The sequence below is a fragment of the Coregonus lavaretus genome, assembly GCF_964263955.1.
Source record: "Coregonus lavaretus genome assembly, chromosome: 12".
Taxonomy (NCBI): domain Eukaryota; kingdom Metazoa; phylum Chordata; class Actinopteri; order Salmoniformes; family Salmonidae; genus Coregonus; species Coregonus lavaretus.
In genome coordinates, this window is record NC_139999.1 from 36869175 (window position 1) to 36885104 (window position 15930).

At 41.4% G+C, this 15930-nt stretch overlaps 1 protein-coding gene across 1 annotated transcript; it reads left to right on the top strand.

The window, feature by feature from the left end:
• The first annotated feature begins 691 nt into the window (after nucleotides 1-691).
• On the top strand, nucleotides 692-13166 carry LOC311138603 (uncharacterized protein). The gene is made up of 6 exons (XM_084173357.1): nucleotides 692-965; nucleotides 3197-3271; nucleotides 7477-7521; nucleotides 8092-8253; nucleotides 10358-10441; nucleotides 11825-13166. The coding sequence occupies exons 1-6, from the start codon at nucleotides 867-869 to the stop codon at nucleotides 12491-12493; spliced, it is 1134 nt and encodes a 377-aa protein (XP_084029483.1). The 5' UTR covers nucleotides 692-866; the 3' UTR covers nucleotides 12494-13166.
• Nucleotides 13167-15930: the final 2764 nt, after the last annotated feature.

Consider the following 15930-nt stretch of genomic DNA (forward strand, 5'->3'; position numbering starts at 1 on the left):
TGTGTCCCCTCTCTCTGGTAAGTCTCACCAGAGGAAAAGGAGGAGAGAGCAGTGACCGTGAGATGCGGACCCTCTGCTACACTCGCCCTCCCTCTGCTGAGACTAATGTGGTGTTCTTACTTGGAACTCGGAAATCTCCGACTTCTGACTTCAGTGCGTTCAAGAAAACTGCGAACTCTGAAAAATACGAGATCCGACTGGGAAAAATCGTTTTGAACCGTCATCCGACTCGGAAACTCGGGCATCTTTCTAGAGCTCGACGTCATGATTTGACCTCGTTGTCTTGAAAGCACCATGACCATCAGACGCAAGTACCATAAGTCCAGTAAAAAACAAACAAATGCTAATTATTTCAATTTATGCTCAGCTGTGGCTCGCAAGTGTTTACACCAACTATTTTGTTATCAAAGTTCGAGTTTTGACATATAATATGGTCTGAGGATAATAATATTGGCAAGCCAGGCATATAGCCAATATGCTGTGATAATGTATTAGGTCTACTGCACAAACCTCCTTCCTACAGAACTGTTTTATTAGGTTAATGTTACATTTTCATGTTTTAGCGGTAGATTTCGGGTTGCTTTTTGACTGCGAAAGTTATCTTGACTCAGAAAAGGTTGGTGACCACTACTCTACGCCATGCCAGCCTCCGGAGGCAATCCTAAAGGCAACCCAGAGACAAACAGGTTCCGCCCACGTTACAGTTTTGTTAACCTTCGCCCACAATCTGGGAGCCAGTTCATTCTGTCGCGATAACTTCATCCACACCAAACAAAACATTACTCGGGTGTGTTGATTGCACTCATAGCATCTAGTTGTTAAGAAAAGTATTCATATTGTTTTGTGTATCGTAGGCTACTAGAAAAATGCATTCCGGGACATTGGAAAGAGTTGGGTCACCGAGGAAAAGGACGCTTTCTCGGGGAGTGAGCGATGATGAGTCACTTCGCAACATTATCAAGGAGGTGAGCGTCGAGAAATCACGTCGTCGTCATTTAATGCGATATTTACATGAGGCATACATTCTATTTTCTCTATCTATTTTTATTGAGTCTAATTTGACATTATAGCCTATTCAACTAAAATTGAAGCTTAGCGAATTGAAGCTTAGCATTAGCAACATTACTAGTGGTTACAGTCGAGAAGATTCATCCTCTTACAGTAAGCCACCGCCTGTGTTTATATTTTTAGGCGTTCGTTTACTTTGTGGTTTTTAACCCTATGTGTAGCCTACTACTCATTTTCATTTCGACTCTCATCCCAGTGTTACTGTAGCATGCGGTGTTACATTGAAAACGGTTATATGCACACATAATGTGACTATTGTTGATAGTCAGATTAATATAATAGTTCGATTAAAACGTTTATAAACGTTAAATATAAATATGCTTTGCAAGAAGAACGATTTCCCTCATAATCCTGTTTAGTCTACATGGACACATCTGAAATCAGGCTACCTTATGGCACATTGATAAATGCAGACGAGGTCGGTTCCCCGGGGCTCCAAATGCGGTAGACCGGCCCTGATTGTAACCAAACTATGTACATCCTTGTTTTATGTTTAGCTAGCTACTTAAAATGGCTTCTTCTCCTAATCTCTGTTTAGTGTCTATCCCATTAGGGCACAAGTGTAAAAAAACAAGTATGGCTACTTCCTTACAGTGTGCATAGAATAGGGATGACACATTACATGACTAATGTAGTTAGAATTCAGTCATCAGTGGTTCATTATACGTTTATTTAATTATGTTCTTATTGGTAGAGTACAGTAGACCTACAGTCCATAAGAACTGGACCTAGAGGTTTGCCTAAAATCCATGTTTCTATCCATATGCTCTATGAATGTAAATTATGTGTTGACATGTAGCCTAGGCTATTAAACAGTAGCAATAGCCCACTCATTTGATTGAGCTTAATTAATGAATCCATCTGTAAAAGAATCCTTCGGCATCATTATCTAGCCTTACCCCTAAATACATGTAAGTTATGTGATAACATGTAGGCTAATATTCAATAGCAGGCCACTCATTAGATTGAGCATCACAGAAGAACTCATACCTATCTGTAAAGTAAGCATCCGGCATCATATAGCCTTTCTCCTAAATGCAAGGCATTGAGTTTCACAGATGGCCTGCTCTTCACTTTGTTTAAAAGGCTTGGAGATGGTATAGATTTTATTGATGGACCTGCTAAACCATCTTAACATGTTGACATATACCAGCTGACTATTGGATGTGGGAACAATGTAAAAAGGTGCAAACAGTTATTCCCACATGCTTTTGTTAACATTATAGTGGTGAGGAGGAGTCTACCGTGTTCGGAAGCAATTTCACCATTAATTTTCTGTATTCAGGGTTCACTCAAACATCTTTTAAAGCTTTGTTTTACTATTGACAGTTACAGCTTATTTCGGGATTGTATATCGATTCACTTTCCTTAAATATGAGTCATCTGATTCATTCGTTTCAGTCTCCAGCTCCTGATATCAGTGCATAATGTCTCCTAAATTAGCCTAGTGCGCCCAGCTGTGCACATGCGCACTAGACCCGAGCTCGTTTTCCCTGGCTAAACAAGCTGGCTAGCTGAACTATGCTAGTTTTCGTCCTTATTGCCAAACTTCATAAATACTGCACTCTCAACGTATAAACTCCTTTGCTAGTTATACAATCATGTTACTAAGAAATTCGCATGAAATAAACGTGAAAATGATTTATCGTTTTATTTTGTTGAATAGTCATGACTGGTTCGAGATATCTGTCTTAAGACGACGGTGGCGAAGGATATCATTGCTCCTTGACACATATCCAAGTTCAGTTTTGAGATCCACCAGCATCATTGGCATACGGTTAGCTAGACGTTTCTGACTGGTCTTGGAACTGTGACAACAGGCAGCCTCTCCCTGCTTGGCTCGATGGGATATGTAGTGATTTTGCCAACACAGCTAGATATGTACACAGTCTTCTGCCCTTAACCTTTTTTAAACTGACTATCGTATTTGTTGATTAAATCAGACTTTATTAGTATAATGAGTAAAGCAGGAATGTCACAATTTAATTGACGCGAGAAAATAGCAACTCTACAGAGCGCCAATGGCTACAATGATTGGCTAAATTACTTCCTGACACGAAGGGTTGGCAGAGCTTCTCTTCACCACTATTATGGCTCTGTCTGAGATGTCTTTTTGTTCCTTTGTCAGACGGAGAGTTCGGCTAGGCGTCTGACGCACAGTGACAGCAGAGGGGGGACCCTCAAGAGGAGCAGTGGGAGTCAGGTATAATAGGTGCAATGAATGAAGGGCAATTCCATGCTAACAGAATGATGCAGACTCAAGTTTTCACATTTAAATGTATGCCAAACAAAACGATTGATTGCGAAGTTAAACAAACCATACAATTCTATACCCAAAGACTACACTGAACAAAAATATAAAGTGTTGGTCCCATGTTTCATGAGCTGAAATAAAAGATCCCAGAAATGTTCCATGTGCACAAAAAGCTTATTTCTCTTAAATTTTGCGCACACATTTGTTTACATCCCTGTTAGTGAGCATTTCTCCTTTGCCAAGATAATCCATCCACCAGACAGGTGTGGCATATCAAGAAGCTGATTAAACAGCATGATCATTACACAGGTGCACCTTGTGCTGGGGACAATAAAAGGCCACACTAAAATATGCAGTTTTGTCACACAACACAGTGCCACAGATGTCTCAAGTTTTGAGGGAGCGTGCAATTGGCATATTGACTGCAGTAATGTCCATCAAAGTTGTTGCCTTATAATTGAATGTTCAGTTCTCAACCATAAGCCGCTTCCGATGTTTTAGAGAATTTGTCAGTACGTCCAATCGGCCTCACAACCGCCGACCACATGTATAGCGTTGTGTGGGCGAGTGCCCCTTGGTGGCGCTGGGGTTATGGTATGGGCAGGCATAAGCTACCGACAACAAACACAATTGCATTTTATTGATGGCAATTTGAATGTACAGAGATACCATGACGAGATCCTGAGGTCCATTGTCATGCCATTCATCCGCCACCATCACCTCATGTTTCAGCATGGTAATGCACAGCCCCATGTAGCAAGGATATGTACACAATTCCTGAAAGTTGAAAATGTCCCAATCCTTCCATGACCTGCATACTCACCAGCCATGTCACCCATTGAACATGTTTGGGATGCTCTGGATCAACGTGTACGACAGCGTGTACCAGTTCCCGCCAATATTCGGCAACTTCGCACAGCCCTTGAAGAGGGGTGGGACAACATTCCACAGACCACAATCAACAGTCTCTATGTGAAGGAGATGTGTCGCGCTGCTTGAGGCAAATGGTGGTCACACCAGATACTGACTGGTTTTCTGATCCACGCCCCTACCTTTTTTTAAGGTATCTGTGACCAACAGATGCATATCTGCATTCCCAGTCATGTGAAATCCATAGATTAGGGCCCAATGAATTTATTTCAGTTGACTGATTTCCTTATATGAACTATAACTCAGTAAAACATTTGAAATTGTTGCATGTTGTGTTTATATTTTTGGTCAGTATACTTTCAAAAATGTCCACAGATTTTTTTTACTAAAACACATATACTTGAAGAACAGTGCAGAAGTTTTGTTACAGAATGACGGTCAAAGCTCCCTCGGTTTTTCAAAACAGAATGACATCACGGTCCCTGATCTGTACTATACAGAATTGCATAATTATGGATATGTGATGTATTCATTGTGATGTATCCTGAATAGGTAAACAAAGGTAGAAAAATGCAATATCCTCCTTTGTATGTTTGGGTATTATTCAAACAAGACCAAATTTGGTTGGTACGGACAAGACGAAATCTGAACCAATCATAGATCATGTTTTATAAGTTTTTAAATCACAGTAGAGCACAGTACAGCACCGCACAGTAGAGTAGAGTTCAGTACAGTACAATACAGTAAATTATACTATATTCTACTCTAGCGTACTGTACTGAACTCTGCTTTTCTTTACTGTACTAAACTTTACTGTGCAGTACTGTACTGACCTCTACTTTTCTGTCCAATCTGGTGATACATAGACGTATATGATTGGTTCCGATTTGGACTGACCAAATTTCAACTACTTCTCAACGTCCATGGACTGGTGTCGGTCGGTATTCAGTGGGTGAAGTCGCTGGTTACAGTAAATGGAAAGAGAGGGGCCTCATGGGTAGGTGTCAGTAAGAGCCCAGGAGAGGTGACATTAACAGGAGAGCAGTGGTGCCTGGAGAAGTGGGTATACTCTTTTTATTATTTCTTTCAAAAGGCCTGCCTGGCAAAGGAAAGGTGCCCTGTGTGAAATTCTATACTGAAGAAAAATATAAACGCAACATGCAACAATTTCAAAGATTTTACTGAGTTACAGTTCATATAAGGAAATCAGTCAATTTAAATAAATAAATTAGGCCCTAATCTATGGATTTCACATGGATATGCATCTGTTAGTCACAGATACCTTAAAAAAAAGGAATGGATCAGAAAACCAGTCAGTATCTGGCGTGACCACCATTTGCCTCAAGCAGCGCAACACATCTCCTTAGCATATAGTTGAACAGGCTGTTGATTGTGTCCTGTGGAATGTTGTCCCACTTCTCTTCAATGGCTGTGCGAAGTTGCTGGAAATTGGTGGGAACTCGAACATGCAGTCATACACATCGATCCAGAGCATCCCAAACAAATTACATCAATAAGGGATCATAGCTTTCACCTGGATTCACCTGGTCAGTCTGTCATGGAAATACCTTTCATTTGACACCTAATTTGATGTGCTCCTATGAACTTCACATGTTGGTGCTCATGGATCCTTTTACATGGAAATGGCCTGAAGCTACTGGCATACAGTGAGGGAAAAAAGTATTTGATCCCCTGCTGATTTTGTACGTTTGCCCACTGACAAAGAAATGATCAGTCTATAATTTGAATGGTAGGTTTATTTGAACAGTGAGAGACAGAATAACAACAACAAAATCCAGAAAAACGCATGTCAAAAATGTTGTAAATTGATTTGCATTTTAATGAGGGAAATAAGTATTTGACCCCCTCTCAATCAGAAAGATTTCTGGCTCCCAGGTGTCTTTTATACAGGTAACGAGCTGAGATTAGGAGCACACTCTTAAAGGGAGTGCTCCTAATCTCAGCATGTTACCTGTATAAAAGATACCTGTCCACAGAAGCAATCAATCAATCAGATTCCAAACTCTCCACCATGGCCAAGACCAAAGAGCTCTCCAAGGATGTCAGGGACAAGATTGTAGACCTACACAAGGCTGGAATGGGCTACAAGACCATCGCCAAGCAGCTTGGTGAGAAGGTGACAACAGTTGGTGCGATTATTCGCAAATGGAAGAAACACAAAATAACTGTCAATCTCCCTCGGCCTGGGGCTCCATGCAAGATCTCACTCGTGGAGTTGCAATGATCATGAGAACGGTGAGGAATCAGCCCAGAACTACACGGGAGGATCTTGTCAATGATCTCAAGGCAGCTGGGACCATAGTCACCAAGAAAACAATTGGTAACACACTACGCCGTGAAGGACTGAAATCCTGCAGCGCCCGCAAGGTCCCCCTGCTCAAGAAAGCACATATACAGGGCCGTCTGAAGTTTGCCAATGAACATCTGAATGATTCAGAGGAGAACTGGGTGAAAGTGTTGTGGTCAGATGAGACCCAAATCGAGCTCTTTGGCATCAACTCAACTCCTTCCCTCAGCCAGGACATTGAAAATGGGTCGTGGATGGCTACTCCAGCAAGACAATGACCCAAAACACACGGCCAAGGTAACAAAGGAGTGGCTCAAGAAGACGCACATTAAGGTCCTGGAGTGGCCTAGCCAGTCTCCAGACCTTAATCCCATAGAAAATCTGAGGAGGGAGCTGAAGGTTTGAGTTGCCAAACGTCAGCCTCGAAACCTTAAAGACTTGGAGAAGATCTGCAAAGAGGAGTGGGACAAAATCCCTCCTGAGATGTGTGCAAACCTGGTGGCCAACTACAAGAAACGTCTGACCTCTGTGATTGCCAACAAGGGTTTTGCCACCAAGTACTAAGTAATGTTTTGCAGAGGGGTCAAATACTTATTTCCCTCATTAAAATGCAAATCAATTTATAAAATTTTTGACATGCGTTTTTCTGGATTTTTTTGTTGTTATTCTGTCTCTCACTGTTCAAATAAACCTACCATTAAAATTATAGACTGATCATGTCTTTGTCAGTGGGAAAACGTACAAAATCATCAGGGGATCAAATACTTTTTTCCCTCACTGTATTTAGTTTGCGGCCCAAAAGTAGTGCACTATATAGGGAATAGGGTGCCATTTGGGACGTATACCTACTGTAGTAAACATGATTACTTCTGATTCTATCACTGTTATTGAACATACTGAGAGTATGTTCAAACTTCTCATATATTACTTGTTGATGAGTGTTGTTGACCTTTTATCTTGGTCTTGGTCATTTCAGCAGTCTGAGGAAGATCAGGAACTGATGATGGAACTCCCTGAGATGGTGATTATCTGCACAAGCTGTTTTAATGATGATGTTTTGCAGGATAACTTTTCTCATATTTTAGCAGTATAACCAGTTCTACTGGATGTCAAATTAGACATTCTACATATTCAAAGGGTGCGCACTCTTTATGAAGCTCACACCAAATTACCCAGAAATATATTATAAAAAAAATGATGTGTTGTAATGCCAGTAACTCTCTGCCATATAAAGAAGAAGACAAAAACCCTTGTATGACGCAGATAAATACGACCATAGACCAGAAATAGCTATCAAAACAATGACATAATTATCTAACAGCTGAAGAACAAATCACATTAATTAAACCACCGCTGTTGCTAGTGTGACTAGATGAAGCTGCACACTGTCATGCCTAATGTATATTGTTTGTCTGAGATCCAATGGCACCCTATTCACTTTTGTCAAAAGTAGTACCCTATAAAGGGAATAGGATGCCGTTTGGGACAAATCATTTCTATCATGGCCAGATGAAGCTACCCAATGATATGCCTGTGTATACATCGCTCAAGCTGCCCACTGATATGACTAATGAATACATCACTCATGCAGATTGACCTGCAGGCGAGCTACGACGATGTGTTGCAGGAGCTGCGTGGGCTGGAGCTGCAGCGGGAGACTCTGTTGTTCCAGGTGGACGTTCTGCAGGACGCCCTGGAGGGGGCCGAGGAGATGCTAGCCGAGGCCCAGAGAGAGGCCAGCCACGCCACCATGGTACACCTAGTCATACACACTAAATGCGTCCCTAAAGGCACCCATGTCCCTATATAGTTTACTACTTTTGACCAGCGCCCATAGTGGGAGTGCACAATTTACATTTACGTCATTTAGCAGACGCTCTTATCCAGAGCGACTTACAAATTGGTGCATTCAACTTATGATAGTCAGTGGGACAACCACTTTTTTTTTTTTTTTTTATGTGGGGGTGGGGGGGTAGAAGGATTACTTTTATAATACTTTTATACTATTCCAGGTATTCCACTATATAGGGAATAGGGTGCCATTTGGGACGCACTCACTCCTTTCTAGCCATGAATCATCTAAAGCCACATACTGAGAGGCTTAAGGTGGGGTCATCGCTCTAAAAATAGCTGATAGACAAATTTATTGAGGAATGTTTTTCCTTGCAAAAACTGTGGTTGTCTTACCTACCTTTAGTGGAATGCACTGTCTAAGTTTCTCTGGATAAATTACTAAAATGGAATGTACATGTAATATACAGTGCATTCGGAAAGTATTCAGACCCCTTGACTTTTTCCAAATAAGAAAACTGAAATATCACATTAACATAAGTATTCAGACCCTTTACTCAGTACTTTGTTGAAGCACCTTTGGCAGCGATTACAGCCTTGAGTCTTCTTGGGTATGATGCTACAAGCTTGGCACACCTGCGTTTGGGGAGTTTCTCCCATTCTTCTCTGCAGATCCTGTCAAGCTCTGTCAGGTTGGATGGGGAGCGTCGCTGCACAGATATTTTCAGGTCTCTCCAGAGATGTTCGATCGAGTTCGGGCTCTGGCTGGGCCCCTCAAGGACATTCAGAGACTTGTCCCGAAGCCACTCCTGCATTGTCTTGGCTGTGTGCTTAGGGTCATTGTCCTGTTGGAAGGTGAACCTTGCCCCAGTCTGAGGTCCTGCGCGCTCTGGAGTAGGTTTTCATCAAAGATCTCTCTGTACTTAATCTTTCCCTCGATCCTGACTAGTCTCCCAGTCCCTGCCGCTGAAAAACATCCCCACAGCATGATGCTGCCGCCACCATGCTTCACTGTAGCGTTGGTGCCAGTTTCCCTCCAGACGTGATGCTTGGCATTCAGGCCAAAGAGTTCAATCTTGGTTTCATCAGACAAGAGAATGTTGTTTCTCATGGTCTGAGAGTCCTTTAGGTGCCTTTTGGCATGGGCCTTTTACTAAGGAGTGGCTTCCGTCTGGCCACTCTACCATAAAGGCCTGATTGGTGGAGTGCTGCAGAGATGGTTGTCCTTCTGGAAGGTTCTCCCATCTCCACAGAGGAACTCTGGAGCTCTGTCAGAGTGACCATCAGGTTCTTGGTCACCTCCCTGACCAAGGCCCTTCTCCCCCGATTGCGCAGTTTGGCCATGCGGCCAGCTCTAGGAAGAGTCTTGGTTGCTCCAAACTTCTTCCATTTAAGAATGATGGAGGCCACTGTTCTTGGGGACCTTCAATGCTGCAGAACTTTTTTGGTACCCTTCACCAGATCTGTGCCTCGACACAATCCTGTCTTGGAGCTCTACGGGCAATTCCTTCGACCACATGGCTTGGTTTTTGCTCTGACATGCACTGTCAACTGCCTTTCCAAATCATGTCCAATCAATTGATTTTCCACAGGTGTACTCCAATCAAGTTGTACAAACATCTCAAGGATGATCAATAGAAACAGGATGCACCTGAGCTCAATTTCGAGTCTCATAGCAAAGGGTCTGAATACTTATGTAAATAAGGTATTTCTGTTTTTTATTTTCAATAAATTTGCAAAGAAAACTGTTTTGGCTTTGTCTTTTATTGGGTATTGTGTGTAGATTGATGAGGAACATTTTTAATTTAATCCATTTTAGGACGTAAAAAAATGTGGAAAAAGCCAAGGGGTCTGAATACTTTCCAAATGCACTGTATATGTAAAAAGGTCCTAGAGGAGCAACACAATGCTCCAGTAGGAATGTCCAATTTCCTGTGGCCCAACTGTGTGTCCCAACCCACCGTTTTAAGAACCACTGCTCTAAAATACTTCACTACCCTCCGCTGCATTGATCTAATGGGTCGTATATGGACTGATGCTGCTAACCTGTCTCTCTGCATTTGTAGGAGTTGGAGCGAGAGAGAGAGGCCAAGAGGAAGTTGGAGGACATTGTCAGCTCTCTGATGCAGGAGGTGGAGAGGCTAAAAGAGGTAATGGGGGATGAGGAGGATGGGCTTACATAATCATAGAGAGAGAGGCACAAGTACAGCAGGCTTCCTGTTTTTTGGCATAAAGAGTGACAAATGGCTTGTTGCTGCATGCCAGCTCTTGTTAGTTGCGTAACTCTTTCGTTTGTCAGGGGAGTGTTCTCTTGTTCTTTCGGCTCAACTGTGCTTTGCTGAACTTGACAGAATGAAGTGTTTCAGCTGCTGGGAGATTCCAGCCTGTGGGACAACCTCCCACCATACCAGTTATTCTCACTGTGTGTGTGTGTGTGTGTGCGCGCATTACCATTCCTAAAGTAGGGCAATTTTAAATGATTGACAGATATTTGTTCTGTCCCAAAGCCTATAGAATGGAATATGTTTGATAAAGTTGTTATGCATGCTACATGTTGACTAAAGTCCTGTGGAGTACATTTTGTGCTCTAATCTAAAGAGAGCAGCACACAGCACAATAGAAGATGTACACATTTTCCTCAGGGTTCAACCCGCATCCCTATCACAGTCCATTTATCTGGTTATCTGCTACTGAGGCTTGAGGCAGATTAGAAGGGAGTCACCTGTTTGCAATTTAAAGCCATAAGAAGAGCTAAACAATATATCCTAGCTGCCTCTATATTCTCCTCACTTTAAGAAACCTCAGATTTTCAAACTAATACATTTTTGCATTGACTCAAGAGACCTTGGTCGTAATAATTTGGTAATCTGATCATCAGCATGGTCTTGTGGTTGGGTAAGTCCAGTGTGGCCCAAGGCTGTGTGTGTCCCATCAAATGGCCTTGGCCTTGTACCCAGTGCATGCTCTGCTCTGCAGTAGGATGGCCTGTCCCCTGTCCACTTGCTGACAGACATGCAGATGCTGCCTGTTTCCTATTGCAATCGGGAAACGGAAACGTGACAATTGGCCTGGCTACTTTCCCAGCCAATGCCTCAAGCAATGCAAATAGAGCTGTGAATGTATTAATACAGTGTAGCACAAGATGTACCAGAGACAAGGCTATACAATTTATTTGACAGAGATTTGGACTCATATTTGTAATAGTAGCAGCCCAGACCGTGTAAATACTTATATGACTGTATTTGTTGAATCTGGTTTTCATATCACCCACCTCTAACCTGGAGTGTCCTGTTGACATTTGCATCCGGTTTTACAGAATGAAAATCGAAATGTAAATTTCTCAATGAGCTTCGGGATTTCCTGTTTCCCTGCTGTACTGAGGTTTGTACAGGGTTGTGTCCCAAATGGCACCCTATTCCCTACATAGGGCTCTGGTCAAAAGTAGTACACTATATAGGGAATAGGGTGCCATTTGGGGCACAACCCTGATGTGAACATTATTAATATAGTTGTTATATTATACTGTTCCACAGGAGAGGAACACCATATCAGCAGTCCCAGTGTACACACTTGTCAAGGAGCAGGAGAGGGAAGATGAGATGGCTAGACAACAAGCACAAGAGATGAAAATCAAAAAGGAAGCACAGGAACAAATCAGGGATGCACCAAGGGATGAGGACAATTCTCCACAAGATGCACCTCTCTCTATTATCCGATTGGACAGTGAGAGCCCCAGGCCCAACAACGGGCTATCATCTGAGACCAGCACTGGGGGGCTGCTCGCTTCCTTCTTCAAAAAGGGGAAGGGGGAGCAGCCCTCTGACAGTCCGACCCGGCCCTCTCCTCTCCACGTTGCCCGGCTGGTGTCCTCTGAGGACGTAGGAGAAGGGGCAGAGGGTGGCTTCACCAAGTTCACGAAGATGGTCAACAAGACCTTTGGGCCGTTGGCGCTGGGTAGCCAGACCCCCGGGAGCAGTCAGGAGGAGAACGGGCGTGACCTCTCCCCTGACAGGAACAATGACACAGACAGCATCAGCGCCTACGAAGACGCCTGCACTGACATGCCCGAGCTGGAAGAGGGTGATGGGCTAAAGCTGCCTCTTGATGAAGGCTCCCCAGTAGATGATGAGGAGGGAGACCCGTCGAATGGCAATGAACCCAAGAGCCCCAAAAACCCCAATGATTCTTGCATTCTGTCGTAAGAGCTGCAGAACTGTTGTGGTACGAAGGGTCAAATCTTCTCTGAGATTACTGCTCTCGCTCCGTCAGCCTCTTGATAATATAATAAAATATGCCATTTACCATATAGCATTTACACCTATAGAAGGGTAGAGTCAATATTGGGAGTTGTCTTAATGCAACTAGGCAGGGTGGAATTCCAGTAATGTCTACAGACTACTCAAAGCCAATCTCTCTCCCTCAGCATGTTTGGTATGACTTGCAAGGTTGAACTTAAGTGTTTTGTTTTCCTGCCGTTCGGCACAAAAGGCAAATGACCTCCCTCTGTTTGCGTGCACTGAACTATCAGATATGTTTAAGGACACACAACAGACCTCTAGCATTCTAAACAGGCAAACTATGTGATTTGTAGATTAAGACGATTATAGTTGTTTCTATGCTCTTATAAGTTTAGACGCTGGCAAGATTGTAATCACAATAGCAGGCAGCCAATGAGCTAGCTACTATATATTTTTAGGGAATATTTCCATTTATGGGTATAAAACCATAATGTTTTCACTGCCTCACTGGTCTTCACGGGGACATTTATTTTGATCTAGAAGACTGACTTGGTGCCTTTCTGGCCTCACTAAAATGCGTTTTTATGAATATGAAAGATTAACTTGAAAGATTAATAAATTTACTGAATTTCATCTAGCTTTAGTTATCAGATGTCCATTGTTTGAAGTTGAACATAGTACAATACTAGCATGATTGAAAAAGTATCGACATTCCATTTAATAGTAAACCTTTAAGGATACCTGATAATAATTTTGATGTACAGTAACAGTACTGCATGCTACTCAGTGCTTGTAAGGTCAGGTCATGTTTGCACAGTTGCAGTGAAACTACTGAATTAACCTTACATGTTAATATTTTGTATCTGGCATTGCTGGACAATGTATCCTTTGTTTTTCTTCTCTCTCTACCCATAACCATTAACACAATCTGAGGATAATCTTTTGACTTGGAAAGAGTTACATAAACATTGCTACCTATTAATCTTCTTAGGAGATTTTGTCAGAGTCCCAAAGGCACCTTATTCCCTATTTAGTGCATTATCTTTGACTCGGTTCAAGTAGTGCACTATAAAGGGAATAAGGTGTCATTTGGGACACATCCTTTATCAACATTCCTGCCCATGTTTGACGCTAGTGAGGTCAAATGGAATTGATCTGTTTTCCAATCCTCACCTTTTTTTTAAATTTGCACAGTTTCCACAGCTACTGTCTTTTTACTGCGTTTGTAGAATGAACTTGGGTCCAAATCTTACAATGCCTTCAACATTAGCTTTTGTGTGTTAGACTTTGTTTCTCAAGTTAGAATGCAGCTCTTGTAGATAAGGGAGGGGGTGGGGGTTAAATGGATGTCAAGTTAGGAATTATTTCAGTATGTTGCTTTCTGACTTTGATACTTGTGATTTGTGTTTTCTATTCTGTTTCTATTGCCTGAATGTCTGTTTCTGCAGGAGATAGTCTTCAGAAAGTATTCGCACCCCTTGACTTTTTCCACATTTTGTTGTTACAAAGTGGAATGGATTTAATTGTCATTTATGTCAACGATCTACACAAGACTCTGTCAAAGTGGAAGAAGAAGTCTATCTTTTTTATTTATTTATTTATATAAAACACTAATATCTTGATTAGATAAGTATTCAACCCCCTGAGTCAATACATGTTAGAATCACGTTTGGCAGCGATTACAGCTGTGAGTCTTTCTAGGTAAGTCTCTAAGAGCTTTTCACACCTGGATTATACAATATTTGTCCATTATTCTTAAAAAAATTCTTAAAGCTCTGTCATGTTGGTTGTTGATCATTGCTAGACAGCCATTTTCAAGTCTTGCCATAGACTTTCAAGACGATTTAAGTCAAAACTGTAACAAAGCCACTCAGGAACATTCAATGTCGTCTTGGTACGCAACTCCAGTGTATATTTGGCCTTGTGTTTTCGGTAATTGTCCTGCTGAAAGAGGAATTTGTCTCCCAGTGTCTGTTGGAAAGCAGACTGGACCAAGTTTTCCCTCGAAGATTTTACCTGTGCTTAGCTCTATTCCATTTATTTTTATCCCCAAAAAGACTCCCTCGTTTATTCTGTACAGGCTACCTTGTTTTCACTGTCATTTATGTTAGTATTGTGGAGTAACTACAATGTTGTTGATCCATCCTCAGTTATCTCCTATCACAGCCATTAAACTCTGTCACTGTTTTGGCCTCATGGTGAAATCGCTGAGCGGTTTCCTACCTTTCCTTAGGAAGGGCGCCTGTACTTTTTGTAGTGACTGGGTGTATTGATACACCATCCAAAGTGTAATAACTGCACCATGCTCAAAGGGATATTCAATGTCTGCTTTTTTACCCATCTACCAATAGGTGCCCTTCTTTGCGAACCATTGGAAAACCTCCCTGGTCTTTGTGGTTGAATCTGTCCTTGAAATTCATTGCTCGACTGAGCGACCTTACAGATAATTGTATGTGTGTGGTACAGAGATGGGGTAGTCATTTAAAAATCATGCTAAACACTATAATCGCAAATAGAGTCCATGCAACTTATTATCTGACTTGTTAAGCACATTTTTACTCCTGAACTTATTTAGGCTTTCCATAACGAAAGTGTTGAATACTTATTGACTCAAGACATTTCAGCTTTTCATTTTTAATTAATTTGTAAACATTTCTAAAAACATAATTCCAAATTGACATTATGGGGTATTCTGTGTAGATCAGTGACACAATCTCAATTTAATCAATTTTAAATTCAGGTTGTAACTCAACAATGTGGAAAAAGTCAAGGGGTATGAATACTTTCTGAAGGCACTATATGTACTCTGGAGGTTTCTAAACGTGCAATACTACCTGTTATGTGTTTTATATCTCTAATACTCCTTGATGTCACAATTTATCTTTAACGTTTTAGGTATTTTTTCTGAAAACAACTGTCTTTGATACAAAAGTTGTTTTTCAGCAGGGTCTTGGCACAAAGTGTGTGTTATTTCAGCATGCTTCTGCTATTGTAAGTTTGCACAACTAGTTTTGTGATTTGCACTTCCAAACAGGATTTGCTGCATCATGATCTAAAATGGCAACAAAAAAAGAAGGAAAAAAACATATATACCTTCCTCAGTGGTAATGCTTATGCTTTATTATCATATTTTCACCAAATAGTTAAGATAAAGTATGTATTTTTTGAATGAATTCTATTCTTTTAAAGAATAAATATTTTGTACAGCGCCATTCTATTTCTATTTCATCTTACATTTTATTTTGTCACGTTAAAATAATGATTTATTATCAAACTGCACATGAATAGACAATACAAACAACAAGTAACAGATTCAATAAGAAAGGCACTTAATTTGTAAACATACAAGACATTTGGACTGCAATACAGGATATGCATACATGGGCCAATGCACATTGTGA